Raw genomic sequence first — 25,877 nt, forward strand, 5'->3', positions numbered from 1 at the left:
CAAAGCTTTCATATCTTATCTTTTCTCTCTTATACAATCTTAATCTCAAGGCTTTCATATCTTTGTATAATCTCTCCCCCTTTGTCATCAATTTCCATAAAAATGTGTGCTTCTCATTGATGCAAAAGTATGCATTTTGGGTAGATGGTTGAGGCTTGAATCTTGCATTTTTGTTGGACATCTTCATGATTGTTGGAATGACACCACTTGTAGATACCACTTGTAACTTGTACCACTTGTATCTTGTGTAGGGCTTCTTGAGATACCACACATAGGATCTTTGATCTTGATATCAATTTGTGTGACACCTCCCCCTATGTGATAGCATGGGTCATCCATTTAATACACTTGAGCTCTTGTAGGTGAGGGATGCATTTTTCATTTGATGATCACTTAAAGTTGAGGATCACTTATGGAACCATCGTCTTGCATGATTGATACCACGTGTAGATGTGATACCACTTGAAAGAATCTTTTAGTATGAAACCACTTGTTGGATTTATCAATAAAAATCATTTCTTGAACATTTGCTATCTTCATGAGTACCACATATAGGATATCACTTGTGAGTTGATCTAGACATCACTTGTAGATTCTTGATGAAATACTTGAGTCTAGATACCACTTATAACAATCAAACTAGATATCCATTTACATTGTTGTCTTGTGCTTGTACTCTTATCACTATCATGAGCTTCTATGGTTGACTTGAACTAAATTGATTTGCCTAAACTTTTAAGTCCGGTTTGAACCAATGACAAGCTTCTTCACACCTCTTGCAAGGGTTATCTTGCAAATATTGTACTTGTCACTTGTTAGCAATCTAAATTAAGTCAAATAAATGGGTACACTAGCTCATGAACAAATTCATATACTAACTACTAGATCAAGTAATTATTCAAGCAATAGTGGTAGGCTATGAATTTAAACATTTCATTTGTTATGCATGATCCTATGAAGTATGAACTATATGCACTAACCGCATACTAGTAAGGGATGAAATGATCATGCACATTACAATAATACATTTGCTACGTTGGAGTAGAGGATAGTCACATAGATTCTAATTCATTACTCCAATAGCAATGTAAAGTCCAATTATAAACTTGGTGAAGGCCAATAGACACCATTTTGAATTCCACTCTTCACCCATATGAAATGAATACCACTTATGATCAAGTGCATTTTCTTGTTGTGGTTGGCTTTCTTCATCTTTTGATCTTTACTTGTATGAGAGCATTAATTTGAGAATACCACTTAAAATATCATGAGTAGCTCTCTTTTGGGTGTTGCTTGCTTTTCTTGATCAATCCTTTTGATTGCTTCAACTAAGCATCTCAAATGTTCTTTGGATCACCACTTCTATGTTAGCCTTCTAAGTACCACACTTGGTTTACCTACACATAGGCGGCAAGCCCCTACACTAGGGAGAAGTGATCTCTTTTCAAAGAACCATTCTTGATACTCACTTGAAATAGCTTGATTGATTGATCCAAGTGATGGACTTATCTTGATGGGTAACCTTGATTCCTTCTTTAAGTCCTTTTATTTCTACTTGTTTAAGTTATTTTCTTTCTACCAAATTGTAACGACCAGTCCCGACATACATGGCCCAGACCCACTCTTCCGAGGAGTGGTCCCATCCGCGCAGCAACCCGCTTGAACTTTCGTCCTCGCTTCGTTCAAAACGGTTAACCGAAGGTTACTATGCATTCCTGGCCCTGGTATTTAAGTCGATCCGGCGAATTCAGAGTTTCCAGTACGGTACTAAACCCGGCTGCACAGCGTTTTCATGGTGCTACAGTAATCCGTGAACAGTACACGCGAAATCATCCGACCCATTTCGAGTGAACAGTGACCGGTGAACAGTAGCCCATAGCCTGGATGATACAGTGGCCGTCATTTCCACTGCTGCAGTGCACCGGCCCATACTGAAATTTAATTGGGCCCACTTTGGCCCATTAGGATGTTACACAAATGATCTCCAATCATATCTAGAACTTAAACTTCATCTTTAACTTGAGTTTGATCTTGATCTTCATCTTGAGTACCAAAAGTATGCAAAGTACACTCTACAATCAAATGGCCTTGTACTCTTTGCTTATCATGCTTAAAGATCATCTCAAAACTAAACTTAGGTACCTCAAACACTTGTAAACATGTTTCTAACTTGAGGACCTTTCAATCAAAGTGACTCTAAATCAATCCAATATTTGTCACTTTTCTGACAGATTCTATACCCTTCAAAGAAATAAGCATATCTCCCAAAGTACAAAATCCAAATATCACAAAATTTGGTGGAGATGTGATTCACTAAGTTATATAGCAGCTGTAAAAATTTGAGCTTTGTTTGACTTCTATATTGCTACCAAATTTCAATTAATCCACCACTGCTACATGCTAAAAACTGCTGCACTATAGCTGACAAGATCTACTCCAAAACTAAAACATCTATTATCCAATTCTCATGAAATTTGTACAGCATCTTATACCATAAGTCTAGAGCATGTACATAATTTTTTATGCTAATCCAATAAATTTTGATCACTTAAACATGGCTAAGATCACAGCTAGCTCAGATTTTTGCAATATAGGATAGATTTCAACAATTGAGCTATACTTCATCAAATATGAATCAAACTTGAAACTAACTCATTTGAATACTTTCACAAGACATAAATTTATTCAATCCACTTACTAAATGTCATCTTATAAACTTATCCAACACAAATCAATCCAAACTTGACTACTAATCAATTTATCAATTGAATCATCTCATAGCAAGCAACATTGCATATTTATCCAATTCAATCAACTCATATGCACCCAAATAAAATGATCAACAAGAGATATACCTTGGTTAACTCATGATCATTCAACTAGCAAGCTTCAACTCAATTATTTGCAAGCCATCAAATATATCCAATGAATCACCAACAACTTGAATTATAGCACTTGTATGTTGATAGCACTTGGACTTCACTCAATTTTTATTTGGCATTGGGTTTGGATGTGCACTAAGCTTCATAACTTGATTCAACATATGATGAACAATGTGAGATCAATTGAATTAAGTCTACAATACCGATGGTACCTACAATCAATCATCCACTTTTTGATGGTACTCAAACAAGTTTGGGTCCTCTCAAGTTAGGAGCAACATACTTAGACAATGCCTTAGTATGAGTAGCGGAATGTTTTGCAATAGCAACCATAGAGGTACCATTACCATCCTTTCTAAGCACATTATTATCAATAATTAAAATAGGCTTAGAAATATCACCTAGGGGACATGAAAGTACCATGTGTCCCCTTTCCCGGTATGAGTAGCACTTTCTGTTTGCTTGAGCCTTTTCTTCCTTGCTCATATTGTGCTTCTCATTGCTTTGCTTCTCCTTGTTTGCTTGAGCCTTCTTCTCAAGCTTGTTTGGGCAACCTGAAGCTAGGTGGCCCAATGTGTCACAACTAAAGCATCTCATGTGAGCAATCTTCTTCATTTTCTCTTCTTTGTTCTTGCTAACTTGCTTTGCATCTTGATTCATCCTTGGACGCATTGCTCTTTCTCTTGCTTTTCCACCCCTTCTAGTTTTCTTCTTCTTTATCATCAAATCACCACCATCTTCATGGTTGATCTTGACTTGCTCTTGGGGTGTCTTCTTTTGCTCAACTTGTGATTTTGATTGAGGCTCTTCTAGTTGCTTCACCAATTGCTTGGTTGGGCACGTTGAGGTAAGATGACCCCAAATGTGGCACTTGAAGCACTTCACATGCTTGAGCCTCTCTTCTTCTTTTATCTTCTTGAGCTTCTCAAGGTTAGGGCAACCATTTGCAAGGTGTCCTACTTTATGACACCGGTAGCATATGGTATGAGAGAGCTTTCTTTGTTGTAACTTCTTCATCCTTCTTTCTCTCTTTCTTTCGCCCTTTGTCATCTCCTTCTTGAAGCCAAGGCCACACTTGTCACCATAGTTTCTTTGAGTCTTCAACATGTGCTCAAAGGTGACTTTTGAGTTGTAGCACCTCTTTAACTTGTTGCTCAAATTTTTCACTTCATTTTTGAGCTCATTGTTCTCCTTCAAAAGGTTAGTCTCACAAAACATAGAAGTAGAACAAGCATCTAATTGTGAAGAATATGGCATTTCTAATAAATCATCACTAGAGGTGGATACATGCTTCTTGCCTACATCACAAGGGTTAACAACAATATGTGATTGATCAATTGACCCATGTGATGAGCTCTCACTAGTTTTAGTTTTTCCATTACAAATCTCCATAGTGAGAAAAGCATGATCTTGTACCAAATTATCATGAGCAACACTAAGTTCCTCATGTGCCAATTTTAGCTCCTCATGTGAACAAGTAGTAACATAAAGTAGATGCTTTTGTTGTTCACATGTGTTCTTTAGAAAAGAGTTTTCATTTTTCAATTTCTCGGTTTTAGCCATCTCTTTTTCTAAAGCTTTGATCATGCCACCATATCTATCTAGAAGCTCCTCATATGAATCAAGATCAATCACATTTGTATTGGATACCTTAGTGTCACCTTGTGACATGAAGCAATGTGATGTAGTTGGAGAGCTTGAAGAAACATCACTCTCATACCCCGAGCATGATCCATCATTATCACCATCAAGTGTGCATGGAGTAGAATCATCATTGGCATCACTGGTGGCATCATCATCAATCTTGTCAAGTGATATTGTGATGTGATCATTATCATCGTCACTTGACCATGAGGTGGAGCAATCTTTCTCAATCACCACATTGTGATCATGCTTGACACACTCATGCGCCTCCTTGTGCTCATCATCATCATCGGAGACCATCCCATACTTCTCATTGAGATAATTCCAAATCTCATGGGCGGTCTTCATGTCAATGATCTCTCCAAAGATGTTATCATGCAAGGATCTATACATGATGTTAGTAGCTTGGATATTGAGATCTAGGCATTTCTCTTGTGCTTGAGTTAGATTATCTTCATCCAACACATGAGAAAAGCCTACATCTACCATTCACCATATTTGAGGGCAAATAAACTTAAAATTGTATATCATCCAATTTTTCCATTGTGTAAAGTGTGTGCCATAAAAAATGTGTGGACAATCAACATCTAGCCCATAAGCCGCCATCCTCTTTGGTCGGTGAAGACCACAAATGAGAGACCTAGCTCTGATACCACTTGTAAGGTCGAGATGGCGACTAGAGGGGGGCTGAATAATCATTACTAAAATTAATCGTGTTGGCTTACCGAAACAAATGCGGAATTAAAACTATCAGTCTAGCCAAGACTACACATCTCTATCTATATTCTCTAGCACCTTGCAAATATCCTAATTAAGCAATTAAGGTGCCAGGCTAGCTAGAGCTCACCTAATAAATTCTAGGAGCAAGGTCACACAAACCTATGCCACTAGTACTTCAAGCAATGAGGGAGCTCCTACACATGCTAGTAAGCAAAAGCACAAAGCCAACTAAGCTCACTAGAAATGCTCAATAACAAGGCAACCAATGTCAAATTAAAGAGCTCAAATACTTAGCTACACAAACTAAGCAATGTGACTAACAAGGTTACACAAATCAAATTAGCCACGCAAAGGAGCTACTTCTATGCTACACAAGCAAGAACATAACTAGTGAGCTACACAAACTAACTAATTACAAGAGCAACTACACAAGCACAATGTATATAAAAGTAATCACAAGCTTGTGTAAAGGGGATTGCAAACCAACATGAAGAACAAGGTTGACACGGTGATTTTCTCCCGAGGCTCACGTGCTTGCCAACACGCTACGTCCCCGTTGTGTCGACCGCTCACTTGGTGATTCAGTGGCTAATTGGCATCACCTGCCAAGCCCGCATGTTGGGCACCGCAAGAACCTACCCTGAAAGTGAGGATAGCTCAATGACACGCTCAACTAGAGTTGCTCTTCGTGGCTCCCACAGGGCGAGCACAATGCCCCTCACAAAGCTCTTCTCTAGAGCACCGCACAAGCTTCTTGCGGGCTTCGACGAAGACCACCACCAAGCCATCTAGGAGGTGGCAACCTCCAAGTGTAACAAGCACCACCAGCTTACAAATTGATCACCTAGTGCCACTCGATGCAACATCACAATGCAATCGCACTAGAATCGCTCTCTCACACAATCGAATGATCACTATCAAGCATATGTGAGATGGAGGGATCCCAAGCACTCACAAGCATGGACACAAAGTCCCCCGAGGTGCTCAACCCTAGTCATGGCCGAGACCAACTTCTATTTATAGCCCCATGTGCTAAACTAGTCGTTACCCCTTCACTGGGCAAATTTCGGAACGACCGGACACTCTGGTCAGAGAGACCGGACGCAGGACCTCAGTGTCCAGTCGCTCGATGCTTGCCACGTGTCATTGGCTTCAAACGCTGTTCACCCAATCTCAACGGTCAAGTGATGACCGGACGTAGCTGCTCGAGTGACCAGACGCACCAACACCAGCGTCTGGTCATTTCTAGTAAGCATCCAGTCACGACCAGACGCGTCTGGTCGGTCACGATCGGACGCAGCATCAGCGTCTGGTCCTTCTCCAACTTCTCTGCGTCGCCTACATCACCGTATGTCAGCCTGACCCGACGCACCGTGCTAGTGTCCGGTCACTTTTAGTGCCAGCATCTGGTCGAAGACTGACGCCTGCGCGTTCTCTGCTGCCACTGACCGGACGCAGGACCCCAGCGTCCGGTCACCACATGACCAGCGTCTGATCCACTCTATGAGACCATGTCTTTTCTGTATAGGGCGCCGGTGGCACCATCGGACTATCCTCACTCTACTAGCGGATACTCCACCAGTGGAGTTTCGAACCCTTCTCGCCTCCGTTCCATCGCCGAGTTGATCCACATTAACTCCAACTTCATCTCCTTTATAAATGTGCCAACACCGCCAAGTGTACACCACCATGTGTATGTGTGTTAGTATTTTCACAATCATTTTTCAAAGGATTAGCCACTCAACTTGCCACGCCACTCAATCCTAGCGACGATGCAAAGTTAGATCACTCGAGTGGCACTAGATGACCGATATGCAAACAAGTTTGCCCCTCTTAATAGTACGGCCATCTATCCTAAACCCGGTCATAAACTTCTCTACACACCTATGACCGGTGAAATGAAATGCCCTAGGTTATACCTTTATCTTGCGCATTCCATTCCATCTCCTCCAATGTCGATGCAACACATGCACCAACATGATCATCAATGATATGATCCACTTCATATCATCACATGATCATATTGGTTCATTGATCTTGACTACACTTGCTTTTCACCATTGCCTTCGTCATCGGCACCAAGTTTTGCTTAAGCTTCAGCGCCACGCGGTCCATCGCTCCAAAGCCTCCAACTTGTTCTTCATGCTTGCAACTGGTCCATTGAGCCAAGTCATGTCTTGATCTTCTCCACCTTGATCACATGACTCAATGTCATATCTCATTTGCAATGAGTTCCTTCATCATCACATGTGTGAGCTTTGTAACATCTCCAAGGCATTTTCACCTTCATGGTATATGTTGCTCACACATATGTACCTGTGGACTAATTACCTGTGTATCTCACATAAACACAATTAGTCCACCTAGGTTGTTACTCAATTACCAAAACCACATAAGGACCTTTCAGTAGATGGCAATGAAAAACAAGAAGCAAAAACTAGAGAGAAAATAGTAGATATAAAATAACGTAATAGATTTACTTGTACTCCGTTAGTCCCAAAATAAGTGATGTTTTTTACTTTTAGATGTCTTGTTTGACCGTTCGTCTTATTTAAAAATTTTGTATAAATATTATCTATTTAGTTATGACTTATTTTAACATTAGAGATACTTTAATAATAATTTATTTATTTTACAATGTGTATAAAAAAGTTGAATAAGATGAATGGTCAAACATGATATCAAAAAAGTCAAACACGTCACTTGTTTTGGGATGGATGGAGTACAACTACGTGTTATATCAATCGGTCGTCACTTTCCTACGTAAGACTCCAAAGTCTAATAGAAATTCCTACGCCAAACCGGCCATATTATCAATTTTCTAGAAATGTATTCGGACTCAGTGAAACTCCCAGCCAAGTACGCCACATACATGCACCTTCAGCCTATTCGGCAGGCGTGAATTGGCTGGCTGGAGCTGGTGCTGAACCAGCCAGCCAAGTAGCTGCATCCAGCATCCAGCCAGCCCCCCGCCATTTCAAATAGGCTGAAATAGCCATTTCAAATTCAGACACAAAAAAGGCGCCAACAACAGTGGCCATTCATAAACAGTCCACTTCTAGTTCATACCTAACAGTTCATCAACCTTCACTGGTCCTTACATACAACCAACAAATGTCAGTCCATTTGTCCAATCCATACAACATACACTAGGGTTAACAAATGAGGCATATATGCAACATATATAAAAATTCTAGACTTCATGAAGCCACTAACCAAACTGCACACATACGTGCAATCTGCAGCTGTACATACACCGCCCGCCTTCGTCCTACTCCTGCTATCAGTACCAATTGTCATACATAATCCATTTAGTAAATACCTAACTTAAATTGAAGTACTCAAGTAGCTTCATTACATCACCTTTCCTCAATCATATTCTAGTCCAGACAACAGTTGATATCAACCCCCTCACTGCAATTGTTTGTGTTCCACGATTTAGATCCACCCACTCCGACAGCTCATACGACAGTGCATTAGGTCCATACTTACGCAACCACAAATAATTATTCATTGCAAAGCATGATATGATAATCATCGCTTGCTTTTTCCTCATGAAGTAAGGAACCCGTTGCAGAATATGCCACCGTTCTTTGAGGCCCCCAAATCTCATTTCAATTACATTACACAGCCTCGAGTGAATGTAGTTAAATTTCTCCTCATGTTCTAACGTCTCCAACTCTACGCCCCTAAAGTCGTTCATATGGTACCTTGTATTCTGGAAAGGAGTCATGTATCCTAGAATCTCCATGTATCCCGCGTCTGCTAGGTAGTAGTGTCCTACAACAATTGAACCAATTCCACAATTAGTGCCAACAATGTCCTACTAACTACCTACACACATGTTGCATCAATTATATTTGCAAGTCATCATGAACCTGCGGGTGGATGCGGGAACCATTCGTCGGCCTGACAGTCTTTTAGGACCGCCATGTCATGACATGCCCCCGCCTTCCCGGCACCCACATAGGTGAAGCGGCCATCCATATCCACAATGGCGCAAACATTAATTGAAGTTTCTCCTTTTCTATTGAAGAAGTCAACTTTGACTTCCTGATTAACCTCAACCTTTATGTGGGTGCCATCTATAGCACCTATGCATACATCAAACCATGGTGCATATTCAGCAAGTTTCTGGCTGACTCATGGGTAGTTCCTATCTGCTGGAACTAGTATAGTCTGTGCCCACCTATACATAACCTCTGCTAGTGCAGTTACCTTCCTACTGACCGTATCTAACGACCTTTCAAATCTATCTTTGCATTCTCTACTAGCAGACTGGTGGGCACAAGTCCAGACATACATGCCTAAAGCTTCAACGGAATTACACTTGTCTGTAGATGGCAGCCCAAACAGAAGCAAAATTTTATGCAAATGCATGAAGGCATCACGGGACATACGCAAATTGTCTATGCATTTTGTTGGGTCGTCAAGACTAAGTTTCATCCATTGCGCGCCGGTGAGCTTGGGTATAGGACAAGGAGGATTTACCGCAGGACTTTGCTGTGCTAGTAGGCCTTTCAACCTTCTCAGCACGACAGCTGCCTTCGCCAAGTTCACCATGCCCACTCCTTCACTAGAAGTGTCGCTATTGGACGACTCCTCATTGCTCTGCAAGATTGAAATGGGCACAAACCAATAAGATATGATAGCATATATTGTCAAACAAACATGTGCTTATAAGTGATGTCCTAGAATTTCTACAAAACAGTACAAAACCATTGCTTAATTTTTTACTAGCACTAATGCAAGATCTGAGAGCAAAGGATCACAAGACATTTGAACTTGCAGAATTATTTCTATGTAAGAAAGTCATGCAGCCAGGGTATCATGCCAGTAATAATAAAAAAGAATCACTTTCAAATACCTCAATACACGTGCGGCACGACCAGTCAATTAACGTAATTTCTAGGACCCACCATCTCCTGCTGCCAAAGTTTACTAAACATGCTCAAATCAGAAATTGACATCAAATTGAATGTAGATGGCGCTTCAATTAGAATGCTCACAGTACGCCACACATCCAAGTGAACATAGTTCTCGACAACGGTCTTTATTACAATGAACAAAAAGAACATAACGCTGACAAGGTACATAAACAACTCAACATGCTCATGCGGGAAAACTAAAACAACTAAAGAAGCCGTAGGAGGAAGTATGTTGCTGATCACTTGGACTTGGAGAAAACGAAGTCCCACAAGACATTCACCTAGTTTAGCCGGCCCTCTTTTGTTTCCAAATCAAGAAAAGCCCGACGACGGAGCCTATTGTTGCAAAGATTAAGGGCTTGGGCAAAGACTACATCACTCTCGCTGTAACCATCTTGCTTTAGAATCTGATTGACTTGGACCATCTCCTCGGCATCAGTGGCTTGACGGGCCTTATGCGCCCTAGTATCTGAAAGGTCCTAATGGCTAAAGGGGGGTGAATAGCCTAATAAAATTTCTACAACAACACTTAACAAAATAGTTAGACAATTATGAGGTGAAGCAAGTGTTGCGCTAGCCTACTCAAAATGCAAGCCACCTACCACAATTCTAGTTTAGATAGTGTCGATTCACACAATAGCTATGACACTACCTTATGTTAGTGTGCTCTCAAAGGCTAACTAAAGAGCCACACCAACCAAGCAAGCAAGCTCTCACAGCTAGCTACACTAAAGAGCTTGTCAACTAGTTTACGGTAAAGTAAAGAGAGTGATCAAGAGGGTTATACCGCCATGTAGATGAAAGAACCAATCAATCACAAGGATGAATAACAATGAAGACCAATCACCTCAGAATCAATGATGAACACAATGATTTTTTTACCGAGGTTCACTTGCTTGCCGACAAGCTACTCCTCGTTGTGGCAATTCACTCACTTGGAGGTTCACGCGCTAATTGACTTCACACGCCAAACCCTCAATAGGGTGCCGCACAACCAACACAAGATGAGGATCACACAAGCCACGAGCAATCCACTAGAGTACCTTTTGGCTCTCCACCGGAGAAAGGTCAAGAACCCCTCACAATCACCACGATCAGAGCCGGAGACAATCACCACCCTCCGCTCAACGATCCTCGCTGCTCCAAGCCATCTAGGTGGCGGCAACCACCAAGAGTAACAAGCAAAATCCACAGCGAAACACGAACACCAAGTGCCTCTAGATGCAAACACTCAAGCAATGCACTTGGATTAACTCCCAATCTCATAAAGATGATGAATCAATGATGGAGATGAGTGTGAGGGCTTTGGCTAAGCTCACAAGGTTGCTATGTCAATGAAAATGGCCAAAGGTTATGAGCTACAGCCGGCCATGGGGCTTAAATAGAAGCCCCCACGAAATAGAGCCGTTATACTCCTTCACTAGGCATAACATGGGCTGACCAGACGCTGCAATCCAACTGACCGGACACAGCATCAGACGCTCCGGTCGTGAATACTGGACGCGTCCGGTCAGCATACCGGACGTGTCCAGTAGCTCCCAGACTGCCATGTGTCCAGTTCAAAACAACAGAGCCGTTGCTACCCTTTCTTTCATGCGATCGGATGCTTAGACCGGACGTAGAACTATGAATGACCGGATGCTGAGCCACCGAGTCCGGTCGAGTCCAGTAAGCCACCAGGCCGACCGGACGCGTCTACTAGAAAATGACCGGACGCTGAGCCTCAGCGTCCGGTGGAGTACAGTAAGCATCCTTGCCCGACCGGACGCGTCCGGTGATACCGGAATGGATGCTGTCAGCGTCCGATCGGCTGCTCTGCCGTATACTGTCTTTTCTGATTCACACCGGACGTGTCCGGTGTGGCGACCGGACGCGTTCGGTCGCTGAGTCTGTCGCCAAAATACCGGACGTGTCCGGTCACATACCGGACGCGTCCGGTCACTCTGTAACCAGCGCAACTAACTCTTTTTTCGACTCTATCTTCTTCACCCTTGCTCAAATGTGCCAACCACCAAATGTATCACCTTATGCACATGTGTTAGCATATTTTCACAAACATTTTCAAGGGTGTTAGCACTCCACTAGATCCTAAATGCATATGCAATGAGTTAGAGCATCTAGTGGCACTTTGATAACCGCATTCTGATACGAGTTTCACCCCTCTTAATAGTACGGCTATCAAACCTAAATGTGATCACACTCTCTAAGTGTCTTGATCACCAAAATAAAATAGCTCCTATGGTTTATACCTTTGCCTTGAGCTTTTTGTTTTTCTCTTTCTTCTTTCCAAGTCCAAGCACTTGATCATCATCATGGTATCATCATCATGTTATGATCTTCATTTGCTTCACCACTTGGAATATGCTACCTATCTCATGATCACTTGATAAACTAGGTTAGCACTTAGGGTTTCATCAATTCACCAAAACCAAACTAGAGCTTTCAGTATCCCTGATAATGTCGCTCAGGTCATCAAGGCAGTCATCAACGGTTGGAGTCCTGCTACTCTTCTTACTGCGAGGACTGTTAACGGAATGGTCCCTAGTGACTCTCTTGGAGGACTGACCAACACTATGTGGTTGTACGGGCTCGTCGGACAAGGCTTGAGGAGTCTGAGGGCTTGCACTACTGGGTATACGGTCAGGTTGATGTCCCCCTACAGATACCAACTCGCCCTTGTCACGTGGGGTGCGTCCCAAAATCAAGATCAGTTGCTCACAGCATTATGGACGTCTGAACCTCTCACGAGCAGTTTGGCTACTTTCCTGCATGTGATCCAAGGATGGCCATGTTAGTAGTCAGTTAGTGTGAACCTAAATGCTAAAAAAGAGTCAATGAAAAGGGTGTAGTTAGTACCTCGGTGCCTACGGCATACCAACCGGGGCCAGCTGTCACCTCTCCAGTATGCGGGTCACAGCCTAGACTAGTATGGATCTAACCGTCGCATCAATTGAAATACGCCTTTTTCAGCTCGTTGTACTTGTTCTGGAGCTGTTTCTTGTTGTACCCGAGCCTTGTGGCTCGTTAAAGACACGATGGACATTTGTCCACCCGATAGGGGTTGGGGTATTGTTGCCCCAGTGACATAGGTTTTTCTACTGAGTGATTAGCTCAAGAAACAATGAGCAGGTTCTGTCATCCCATCTAGCATGATCATGGTTCATCTGATGCAATGTTCGACATTTCGATGTATTATGTACATGGATGCTATGAAAATGGAGAAAAAAGATGTTCATAGCATTACGTAAAGGGATTGGGCGAAGAAAAAGGGAACTTGCCTTTCCAAAACGCTTGTGGCGTTTTGAACGGAGGTTGTACTGCCTGGCTGCAGGTGGAGAGCACGACGAAGTCGACGACGTTGCCAGTGTGGGCAGCGTTGAGCACCAGCGGATGAAAGGGCCCTGAATTCTCTGCAGCGTAAACATAGAGCATAATGTTTAGGTTCAACAAAACATAATGCATGACCAGCAGGCGATAGTACTCTTAAAACCATCTAACAAGTTGTGCTTATGAACATTATAAACCATACAAGTTTATTATTTGTAAACTAGGCAACAAGGACATATGAACTCAAATTTGTAGCCGCCAACAGATATACACATAGAAATTGGACGTTATCAAAATACAAATGGGGTACAAACTCAAGAAAGCAATTACAACAGCTAAGTTAAAACAAATATAACAATTAGAGAGGAGAGTAAGCCAACTCACCACTAATGGTAGCATATTTCAAAGATAGCTCAAATCAAAGGAAACAACGCCCTTTCTTAAGCACAGGGAGGACAAGAGGCCAGACTATTACAATAGGAAAGATGTTTGCAAAACCAACTAGCATCGTACAATGCAGGATATTTACTATCGAGCTCTTGTGATGCATGTATACAAGACAACTAGTGTTCTCAGGATCCAAGAACACAAACCGGCAATAAGTAGTTTACTAAAGGACGCATGAATTACTAACCTTCTGCAGGTCGAGCTAAACCTAGAACACCAATTAACAGAGTCTTGTCTTGTTTGGAATTGTACAAGAAGGTACTACAACAGTGATCACCAATTTAGGACTGCACCAGCTTCATCATCCTGCACAATTCGGAGGTAACACAGGACGGAACGCGTCAACAATAAGTTATGTATGATCAACAAAGTTATGTTCAACATAGATCTGAAATACGAACCTTCTCAGTGGACAGATCGGAAACACCTGGAAGGAGCTACCGTCGACCGGGTCGTGGTGGTGATGGGGGTTTGGGGCGCAGGGGAAACCTACAAGACGAGGCCGTGGGGCTCAGATCCGGCCGGGTGAGACTGCGGCGGCGTGGGATCCAGGGGTACCTTGCTGGAGGCAGTCGGCATCGATGGAGGCGGGTTTGGGGAGGGAGGCGGAGCTCAATGTCACCGAGGCTGTCGACGGCGAGACTCAGCATCACGGCGTACAGAGGTGGGCGGGGACCGATCCGCTGACCAACGATGGGGCCTGGCGACGCGACGGTCACGACCACCGAGACTCGCGCACAGAGACGTGGACGAGCGGCGAGACTGCGGTGGAACTCTAGCCGCGCAAAGCGAAGGGGAAAAGAGGAGAGAGGGAGTGGCACGCAGTGTTTGGCGTCGCTTTTTGTCCAGCCATTCGGCTGGGGCTGTGCTGCCAAACGGCTGGGCTGATAAGCCCAAGCACATCCAGCCCAGCAAGCCGTTTCATGCCTGGCGAACAGGGTTCTTGATGTTGCCTCGTTCACCTGCACCATGGTCAAATCAGCATTGGCTATTAAACAAATCCATTCTGTTTTCCCTGGACGACATCAGCAAAGCTGCTTGCAAGTGAACTCCATCTTCTGAGTACCAAACAGATTTTACCGCACACAGCCCAGTGGCAAGACTCGGTGCAGCCCAGACTAAATTCTCTGAAGAGGCCAGACAACTCTGTCCGAACGTCTAATAAGCCCTGGGAAGCGTAGGAAAAATCACCTGGAGCGTCTAATAAGCTCTGGCAAGCGTAGACAAAATCATCTGGAGCTGTTGGACAGGGCAGACAAGTCTCTCAAGAGGGTAGACGAAAGCTAGAAAACCCAGACAAAAATCCTGAAAGTTGCACTCATCTATGGTATCTCAAACATGTTTGTGGTTAACAGTAGAATAAAAATCCCAACAAAATGGTTAGACCCAAATATAATCTCCGAGTCATACGGTCGGCACGCAGAGAAGGAGCAGACAGAGAGATTCGAGGCCCAGCAGCGCATGAAAAGGCACTCCGGAACGTTTTGCTAGAGCAGCTACGTGAGGATCGGGCACAGTCGGCGCATCAGTTTGCTTATCGCTACCGGCTTGTCACCACCTCAGCTCAGGTTATCTGGTCTGTTCGCCCGAACTTATCAGTCGGCTTATCAGCTAGAATCTACAGTATTTTTCTCTCACAGCAAATCAGCTTCAGCCGGCTTATCGTCACTCACCCCCTAGCTGCACAGCCGTCACTGGTAGTTGTACAGGGCAGAGCTCTCACAGCAGCAGGTTCCCGTAGCTCTCGCTCCTGAGACACCAAGAGGCGATAAAACAAAAGCCAGGTAGAGGGGCGGTGTCGGTGATGGCAAGGGACAGGAAGAGGAGATGGTCTAACCGGTGGAAGAAAGATAGGAGAAAATAAAAGAGAAGAAAAAGAAAAGGAAAAATGTATCACTAATAACAAGAGTCCCACATGTCATAAGAAAGTATGGGGCTCATAATTAAGGATTGTTGCTAGAGTTGGAGAGCAAAGGCCCCAACTTTATGAGCTATTGCTCGCATTACAATCACATGGGCATCTGCGACAAAAGCACTGCTTAATTGATCCATGCTACAATATCAATTCCTTCCTCTGCAGAAGCAAAGTGTGGAAGACGAAATTTTCATGATTAAACCATCGTTTGCAACTGTCTGTAATACAAATGTAACGCGCAAAACACTAGAGATTTCAGATGCACAACTTCTTGGTCTAGCACTTGCTTCTGCTCCCTGCTTCAGCCTTGTGACATGCATGGTTTGCCTACAGTCAAATGAATTTGCACAACAGAATCGAAAGGCTACAGATGACATTAGCTACCAAGTTAAGGTGACTAATCATGGCTTCTGGTGCATCGTTGGTTGGTCCTGCAATTTGTTTGGACTCTCTTGCTCAACTTTCAGAGCGTTTGGTTCATCTATGGCCATCGGACTAGTGTCATTCGGCTGCATGCAACAATAACTTCATAAAAATATGCTTTGGTACACCGGACCACACTAATGTAGGTAATATGAGCATGAAGCTGTTGATATATTTAATGTTCTGATAAATGGCACTTACAAAGGTTTGTTTCAAGGGACCAACTCCATCAGCCACAGGTCCAGTACCTCTAGAATGTTCTGCAGCTACACTATTGACATCCTGCAGAGTACAAAAACAAGAAAACAAGAAAGTCAGTAATGGAGAATGATATATAACTAGAGAAAAAGAAAAGTTAATTAGGATAATGTTCTTGCTACAAGCCTATAATTGCTCCAACAAGAATCAGTAAAATAGATGAATGAAAAATGGAGTCATGATCTGCCAGGAAACATAGGAATTGCTAAAGCACATGAGGAGAAAACACTAACCTAAAGATGTTGACCATTACACCACATCCTATGTAAAGCATATTACTAGCATAAAATATTCGAGAAATTTAACTTGCAAAAAACTTCGATCAATCTCAAGCATCACAACAGAAACTACTCTTTACTGTAACTCTTTTACTGCATACGCATAGCCTATCAATCTCAGAAACCTAATTAGCAAAGCATAAGTTGCCCTGCGACTATCAGATGCTGCCACACTGTACAAGAGAGAGAGCAACACCGTGGGGGTAGATACTGGACGATCTCCACTTTCATCTCTACTAATATCTAAGTCATCTCCAGATTCATAACTAATTGGGCAAGGCAAAACAAGGCAAAGATGCTGCCCTACAGTTTGGTCATCAAGTCATATGGGTATTTGGCCGCACCCCTTCCTCGATGAGCTCGCAGGTCCCAAGCTTACGGTGACCAGAACTGGCAAGGGCAGCCCAACCTTGTGTGTGCGTCCTCAACCTCAAGCTCTACGTGTGAGGCACGCGCGCTGTGGGGGCTCTGGAGGAAAATGGTGGCGGGAGGGCGTTGTCATACGGCTTGGAGTCGGAGGAGGAGAGCCTGAGGGACTACTCGTGGGTCTTCGACGAGGTGGACAGCAAGATGGACCCAACATACGTCCTGCCGCCAGAGAGGTCGCCTCAAACTCGAAGGCGCAACGATGCCGTCGTGGTGGAGGAGATTGGCGAAAACTACATCGCAACGTTGGTCTCCCGGAAGTATAATCTGCTGCCACGAAAATAGGCAGCGGTTGGTGTTTTAAGTTCGAAGAGCGCTATTTTAAGTGCCACGCCAGATGTTGATGAACATTTTATTTACGAGATGTTCTAGCACATTTTAAGCAAAAAGGAATTGGTAAGGAAGTGTCAAGTGTTGTCTCTGTAGTTCCGTTGAAACTATCCACGGCAGCGAGCTCCCACGCACAGCATGGGGCATGGCGGTGATGCCGCTCAGGTCCATGGGGGTCGTGCAGCGGCGGTGCCGCTCGGGACCGTGGGGTTGGGAGGAAGATTTTTTTTATATATAAAAAGGAAAAAAGATTGACACATGCGCCCAAAATAGGGATTGTCCTATCCCCTGAACCAAACAGAAAACAGGGACCACCCATCCCTAGAAATTGGGTTGAGTCCGTCCCATCCCACCTTGTCCCCAAAACAAACACAGGCTAATAGAAGTTCTAACATGCCTTCTAGTTCAAGTACACCTTACATACCAAAAAAAACATGTGAAACATCATGGATACATCATTAAATTAACACAAGTTAAATTAGAGAGGTACCTGATCAATTGCCTCTGTCTCAGCAGATTCTTTCTTCATTCTAAAATTGTGTATACTGCCCCTCCTATGATAGAAAAGTGCACAAAATAGAACACATAATATAACCACCTGAAGCAATTGCTGCTACAAATTACATGAGCAAACAATAATAAATACCTCCCAGAGTCGTCCAAAGGCCTGGCATCATTCATTTCCACATCAGAATCAGCATCACATCTATCATCAGGATTCTCTCTGTCGTCATCTTGCTATACCAAACATTAACACAAATTAGTCACAATATGTTGACTTACTTATTTGCGAGTTACATACATAATGCTATTTTGTAGAGTTTTTCATTTGTATGCACAGAGGAATTGCATGTTTCATTAGGCTATATTTTTTGTATTTATTGGGTTACATTATCCAAACTTTTAAGTTGTTCCAATTTTGTAGATGCACTTCATGGCAATTCGATTATCTTTGGGTGTGTGCTGCACATATGTTAAGGGTTCTTTTATCTTTCCCTTCTTTTTCAGAGTTGCAATTTTTGCTCTCAAAGGTGTTGTGTAGTTTCTCCATATAGTTGCACCTTTGCAGCAGGGACTGCACTTTTAGAATGACACCAGACTTCCTCTGTCCTCCATCTGTTTGCGTTGCAGGTACACATTGTAGAGTCCATGTTCTTTACACTGCCCCCTTTTCTCATTTTCTTCCAGTTTTTGCAGTTCAACTGGTGGTCCAGTCCGGTTTCTAATGCAGTTCCAGGCATACAAACAGAACTATACAACAATAGGCAAGAACAATGTTTTCTGATCGTCCGATTAATCACGATTAATCGTCCTTATCGGTACTTAGCACTTGATTAGGCCCTCCGATTCGATCAGAGCAATCAGAAACCTGATCGTCCGATTAATCGTCGATTACTCGCGATTAATCGTCCGATTAGGTCTCTTTGCCGATCAGCACTAGGCAGATGGGCTACTTCAGTTTATTGGGCTATATTTATTTGGGCCAGGCCCATTGGGGTTTCTCTTATATACCTCACCCTCACTCTTTCTCTCCTCAGTCCTCAGTACTCCTCACTCCCGCTGTGTGTGCAGCTGAGCTCCATCTCTTCCCTGCTGCGTGCATCTCACTCCCTCCTCCCTCCCTTCCAGTTCCAATCCAAGCAGCCCATCCGTGGATCTTCCCTGCTGCTTGCTGCTTCCTCCTCCCTTCTGCTGCAGGGTCGCCTATTCTCTTCCCCACCTGCAGGCTGCAGGTTCAGGGAGCATGAAGATGAGCTCCTCCTCTGAAGGTGAGTCATTAAAACTCTGAATGTTGTTTGCAGTGTTTAATTATTTAGTTTGTAGTATGTACTCAATACTCGTACTATATTAAGTAAGCTGTGGACTATGCTAGTTTTCTTAATTCCTACTTTTCTGGATCTGGATTGAGTATGTGCTGCTGTAATGCTGTCAGTCTGTCACATTATTCTTTTGCATCTACTTACTCAAGTTATCTATTATTCCAACAGAAAATCAGCAAACATATGGAGGCTGGGACAAGAATATGGAGTCAGATCTCATAGGTAAGTAGCCAACTAACTAGAAATATGCTCGATGTCTACTATATAAATATATAGTATATGGTATATTATATATATACCATACCTATATGATATATACTTATATAGTCCTGCTATATGCTGGACGATTATATGGACGATTAGACCGATCAGAGGTTGATTAATCGTCCTGATCGTCCTAATCGGTACCAGACCGATTAGGAACGATAAGCCGATCAGAAAACATTGGGCAAGAAATAGCAGAAAAAGAAATGCCTGCAAAACTATGCCAGCATGAACAGGACAAAACTATACTGGCCTTAGGACCAGGATTGTTCGACCAGAGTATTTTTGGTTATTTGCCCAGAAAGAAAGCAGAAGAAAGCAATGTCATTCTCCATATAATTTAAAAAGTGGGGTGCTATATATTAGTCACAATTGTCAATAGCCATTTCCCCATCACTTGTTACTTAGGAGTTGCTGTCCAAGTTATCCTAGGGGGCTTTTATTTTTGCCGTGGCACAAATTTCCTTTCTTTTTAGCTATGGATTGGTGTGAGTGGGTATGTTGGGAAGGTTTGTTCTAGCCCTTCCGTTTGTAAGATTTCCTTTCTTAATGAAATAACACGCAACTCTCCTGCGTTGTTCGAGAAAAAAAAAATCTTCCACTACATTTCCATATTTTCTTACTAATTCGATATAAGAGTTCGGTCTGTGCAATTATTCGGTCTTGTCCACAACAACTCTACTAAAGATGGCCTTATCTTTGTGCCTGAATTATTTTCAAGGATAAAGAAACATCATCCAATTAATTTCTTGCTTGTAACAGAATCCTCACCTCAGGTAACTCAGCCTCAGGGGGTCGCTCTTGAAATTGAACACTAGGAGCATGTCGGAGTTTTGAAAGATTATCTAGAAGTTTCGATTTTATATCATCCAATTGATGCCGCGTGTTTTTATTCTCCATGTTACTTGGAGCGACATGTAGAGTGTAATCTGGACCAAAATACTCATAGTACTCATTAGGTGGCATCTTGTCAGTGAGCTCATGACCAAGGGCAACTCCTGTCTGCTCAAGAAATATGAAAAAAAAGGTAAGAACAGTTATTCAAAGACTTTGAATTGGTGACATTAAAAGGCATATAAGAAATAACAATAGTGGCCTCAATCCTCGATCGCTCAAGAACATGAAAAGAATATAATGGACTGTGCAGAAGTTCAATTGTCTTGTCTAGAGCAGTGGCTCAATGAGTTGGAACTTGGAAGAGATAATCTTTGAAGAAAAAATAAGTGTTTGGTTCACACATAACCTATTCATATTTAGTTAAAAATACAAAGAGCATATAACACAGTAAATAGCAAAAAATATTTTTTGTGACATCTTAGTAAATTTAAAACACATCATGAAACTATTTACAAAATTAGGTAACAACAGTAGTCAGCACTCAGCAAGTAGAAAGTAGACAACGACATGGTATGAATAAATTCTTTCAAGCAAGATGACGCATGCCAAAACAAAAAAAGAATTTGCAGAAACTATTGTACTGCATAGATAACTAATTCAAAAAAAATATCATCCTGGTATTTCAAATATTGCTCTAATATATCCTAAAAATAAAAAACATAGGATAAATAAAAATATCGTAAAAACTGAATTTGGAACACAGCTAGCAAACATAATATGTCGATTACTTTTACAGACAAGGTAGATTGTGTTTACTGGGTTCACAGCACAAACACAAGGGGAGACATGGATAGCAAAAATGCAGATGGTGCTTTGAAGTGGGCAAAAAAGGAATGCTAACAAATCAGTTACCTATATAAAGTTACAAATCGACAACACACATGTACTTGAAGAAAACCTTATATATGAAGTTGGAGAATACAGCATTTGTATCACACATGCCTAACATGATTGAGAAGGCTATTTGTTTGTATTTGAAATATTACTTTTACGTGAGTATTGATAAATCCCAACCACTGTACCAATCATCCTGCATATTCTAGGCAGTGAGCACTACAACTGTTGTTTGTTATTCTATTAATTCCAATAACTTCATTGCAGTAAGGGGGAAAAGGTCTCACAAAGTGTTACACTCACAGTATACTTAACAATTTCATCAAATAATTAATCAGACAAGGTTATTGGAATTAATAGAATAACAAACAACAGAAAACTGAAAACTGAAAAGGCATAACAAATGTGGGTTTTCCCCCATGAAGGAAACTCCCCTGTTACATACCTCATAGCACCAACACCGTGCAACGTTTCTTATGGTATAGCCACCGCCACCAAGCAGCAACAGCGGGACGTTGAAGGACCTCATAAATCTTACACATTCTGCGTGACCCTTAATAGAGAGGTTGAAACAGCCCAATCTGTCACCCGACAATGAATCTGCACCACACTGGAGCGCGACTGCGCCAGGGTTGAAGACCTCCATCACCTTGCCCATTATTGGCTTGAACAACGACTGGTAGCTCTCATCATCAATACCATCGTCCAGCGGAACATTCAGGGAGTAATATTTACCCTTTGAGTGCCCAACATCACGAATGTCCCCTGTCCCAGGGAAATAATCCCCAAACTTGTGGAATGAGACCGTCATCACCCGGTCTGTGGTGTAAAAAGCCTCCTCCACGCCATCCCCGTGGTGGATATCAATATCCACGTACAGAACGCGCTACAATGCAATTACAGTTCACAAAACATGGGTAATTCTATCCATCCAATCCAACTATAGATTCGAAAATTTTTTTAAAAAAAATCAAAAATTCGGAATACCTGGTGGTACTTGAGTAGCTCGAGGATGGCGAGGACGATGTCATTAACATAGCAGAACCCGGAGGCCTCGCACTTCTTGGCGTGGTGGAGTCCGCCGGCCCAGTTGATGGCGATGTCATGGCCGTGGTTGAGCTTGACGGCGCCGCCAACGGAGCCCCCCGCGTAGGTCTGGCAGAAACTGTAGAGACCGTCGAAGACGGGGCAGTCCTCGCCGACGTTGAAGCGCTTGAGCGCGCGGATCTGGTCCTGCTGCGTCTCGGGGGTGACGGAGCGGAGGAAGGCGACGTAGTCGTCGGCGTGGAAGCGGCAGAGGTCGCGGTCGCGGGCAGGGTGAGGGCGGAGCACTTGCATCTGGTCGAGGAGGCCGTAGCGGCCGAGCAGCGCGTGGGTCATGCGGATGCGGTGCGGCTTCATCGGGTGGCCCTGCCCGTAGTAGTAGTTGCCCACCTCCGCGTCGTAGAAATAGCAGACGCGGCGCTTCGACCCGTCCGCGCCAGTGGTCGGCAGGGAGTTGCCGCCGCCGCCGGCAGACGCGTCCATCGCCGGATTAGCGCCGGCGCTTTCTCTTCGCTTGCCGCCGGCGCTTTCGGGTTGGATTTTTTTCGTCGGGCACTAAAGGCGCTAGGCGCTCGGCGGCGGCGTTTGAGTTGGGACTTGGGGACCGGCTGTAGGATCCGACGGGGTCCGGGCATATATATTTAACTTATTGCCATTTGGCAATGACACTTGTTTAGGGTCTGTTTGCTACAGTTTAAAAAAAAACAGCTTCACAAGCAGGCTTTTTATGAAGCTGAGCTGTTTTATAAAAAAGTATTTGGCAAAATAATATCACCAACAGCTTATAAGGGAGAGAGCTGAGATAAGCTTCATCCAAACTTGTGTCTCTGTGAGAGGGGAAAAAAATAACTTCACTCCACCTCTAACCTACAAACCAGGTATTATATCCCTTTATTTATCAAAAAACCATTTGCTCTGCAATCTACCCCTTAAGTGATTTTAGTGGAGTTTTTACTTTGTGGGCCCCACATATTAGTTGGTTCCTTGTATCAAAACAATTTATAATTTTTTTCATATGAATCAAATGAGACAAACTTTTATCAAAATTATAAAGCTTGACACGATCTACAAGTTTATAGTTGATAGTTTTAATAAAAGTTTACATGATTTTTAAATAATCATAAATGAAAACTTTTTCAAAGGAAAGTTTTAGATCTCGTTAAGCACTAGAGCTTTGGTATAGATCTTTCTTCATCTGAGGTCATTAAAAAATAAAAAAAATGAATTTCAAAATTTAGTAATTAAAAATAGATATTTGAGCCTCCAAACTATGTTAAATAAAAAAGTTACTAACTACAAATTTATAGGTCTTTTAAGGCTACAAGTTTAATATAGACAATATCAACATATGAAGTCATTTAGAAATTTAAAAAATGAATTTCAAAACATGATAACTTGAGCCTCTAAACTATCTAAAATTAAAAAGTTGTCAACTACATATTTATAGATCTCATTAAGTGCTACAAATTTGGTATAAACATTGTCAACATCTAAAGTCATTTGAAAATTTTAAAAATTTGAATTCCAAAATTTAATAACTTAGAATGAGTATTTGAGCATCTAAACTGTCTCAAATAAAAATATTGCCAACTACAAATTTATGGATCACATTGAGCTGCAGCTTTGGTATAGACAATGTTAATATTTGAAGTCATTTGAAAAAAACAAAAAGTTGAACACAAAATATGATAAATTAAAACAAATATTTGGGCTTGTAAATGATCTCGAATAAAAGAAATGTGAACTATAGACTTGTAGATCGTGTCAAGCTCTATAATTTTGATATAAAGTCTATCTTCGTTTAATTCTATATGAAAAAAAATCATCAATTATTTTGATATAAGAGACCACCTGACATGTGAGCCCAGCGAGGCAAAACCACCCACTGAAACCACCTAGGTGTAGATCAAATGGTTTTTGATAACCGAGAGAGTAGAATATCTAGTTTTACAAGTCAGCTGTAGTAGACACAATGCTAAACATTGGGGGTTTATATAGACTTGTTCCTAACTTTGCACTATTTTTGTGTGCGTGGCAGGACATAAGCATACCATGATGTATACGATATGTGAAAAGTCTATTTTACCCTTAGCTAGCCATGTGTTCACCTGTTTTGACACCCTAGGCGCCACTAAAATCCTATGATATCACCAAACGTCCCTTTTCTAAAGCTAGAGTACAAGACTCGGCAACAAAAAACCATAAGCAAAGTAAAACATGGAAGCAACAATAACAATAAAACTATGATTAAGATAGGTTCACCACAAACGTTTTTATTAAACTATGAAGAGTTACCATGATAAGTAAACTAAGTTTATTGCAACAAGACAAAAGCATCATTGTTATCTCTAAGTGTGGATGAAACAATGAATATGAGCCACTAATCCCATCCGTTCAATCAAAGTCTTCAATTAAGCACCTGGAAAGATAAAGGGGTGAGAATAAATCTCAGCAAACAAATTGTCTGAACATGTAAAAGTCTCGGTTTGGTTTTGATAATTGAGTGACAACCTTATATGGACTCATGTGTTTTATGTGAGATGAACAGGTACTTATTCCACACACACTAGGTTGAGCAAGACATGGAAGCCATGCTAGAGAGATGGCTTGTGCATGTGATGCAAGTGCTCAACTAGTGAAGGATGGAGGAGCTCATTGAATATGATACATGGCATAGTCTCATATAGCTAGGTGGAGAAGATCATGGCAAGCATTGGCTACGAAGGACCAGGTTGTCAGGGTGAAGGGCAAGATAGAGGGCTTGGCGCTGATGGACCATGTGAAAGGATCTATGGATGGATAGAGGGGGTTGAATAACCTATTAAAAAGTGTCTTATGTTGTGTCTCTTGTCTTGCGAAGTGTAGGTGATATGCGACATAGTGGTGGGAGGTAAAGCGTGAAGGTTAAGCAAGATTCCTGCCAATGAACCAAGGGCCATGAAGTGTGTGTGTGTGTGTGTGTGGAGGCTTGAGACTGGTGAATTGAGTAAGACCAAATGGGGCCATGGCTGATCCACATCGCTCACTCGAAGAGCAAGAGTACATGAAGTGAAGAGTATGACGAAGATGGTATCAGACAAGTCGAGGAGGAGGATGGCATCGTGGCACTATTGATGGTTGTTAATGTCAATCATAAACCATTAATATATCCTACATATACACTTAATTCCATCATGTATAGGGGTTTAAACTAATGAATTCCACGAGCTTTGGCGAATATGTGAATGTAGAAGGATTTATCTAGAAAACAGCTCCCAGGACCACCATCATACACTCTAAATAGGCAAACCGACATCAACAAGTGATTCAACCTGTGAAACCTACGAAAGACGACTCAAGACGGAGCCCAAGCCTCACCACCAGAAGGAGGAGCCTACCTAGCACCATAGTTGGTCGGCCAACCCAATGGGGAGGCCACTCGGCCCATGAGGGTGGCCCCT

At 42.3% G+C, this 25,877-nt stretch overlaps 1 protein-coding gene across 1 annotated transcript; it reads right to left on the bottom strand.

The window, feature by feature from the left end:
• Nucleotides 1–16,050: 16,050 nt before the first annotated feature.
• On the bottom strand, nucleotides 16,051–23,056 carry LOC136527991 (histone deacetylase 1-like). The gene is made up of 7 exons (XM_066520861.1): nucleotides 22,381–23,056; nucleotides 21,839–22,279; nucleotides 20,434–20,664; nucleotides 18,225–18,316; nucleotides 18,069–18,132; nucleotides 16,488–16,568; nucleotides 16,051–16,372 (listed from the first exon to the last, which is right to left on the bottom strand). Exons 1-7 carry the CDS (start codon nucleotides 22,918–22,920, stop codon nucleotides 16,265–16,267), a joined length of 1,557 nt encoding a protein of 518 aa, XP_066376958.1. The 5' UTR covers nucleotides 22,921–23,056; the 3' UTR covers nucleotides 16,051–16,264.
• Between the last annotated feature and the right edge of the window lie 2,821 nt (nucleotides 23,057–25,877).

The sequence above is a fragment of the Miscanthus floridulus genome, chromosome 19 (assembly GCF_019320115.1).
Source record: "Miscanthus floridulus cultivar M001 chromosome 19, ASM1932011v1, whole genome shotgun sequence".
Classification (NCBI taxonomy): Eukaryota; Viridiplantae; Streptophyta; class Magnoliopsida; order Poales; family Poaceae; genus Miscanthus; species Miscanthus floridulus.

Excerpts from the sequence above, each read along its gene's own strand:
- LOC136527991 (XM_066520861.1), bottom strand. The coding sequence starts at position 22,920 with ATGGACGCGTCTGCCGGCGGCGGCGGCAACTCCCTGCCGACCACTGGC. Across the intron at positions 22,280-22,380 it reads AGCTACTCAAGTACCACCAG|CGCGTTCTGTACGTGGATAT; the intron begins GTATTCCGAATT and ends ATTGCATTGTAG. Across the intron at positions 16,569-18,068 it reads AGACAGAGGCAATTGATCAG|GATGTCAATAGTGTAGCTGC; the intron begins GTACCTCTCTAA and ends TGTACTCTGCAG.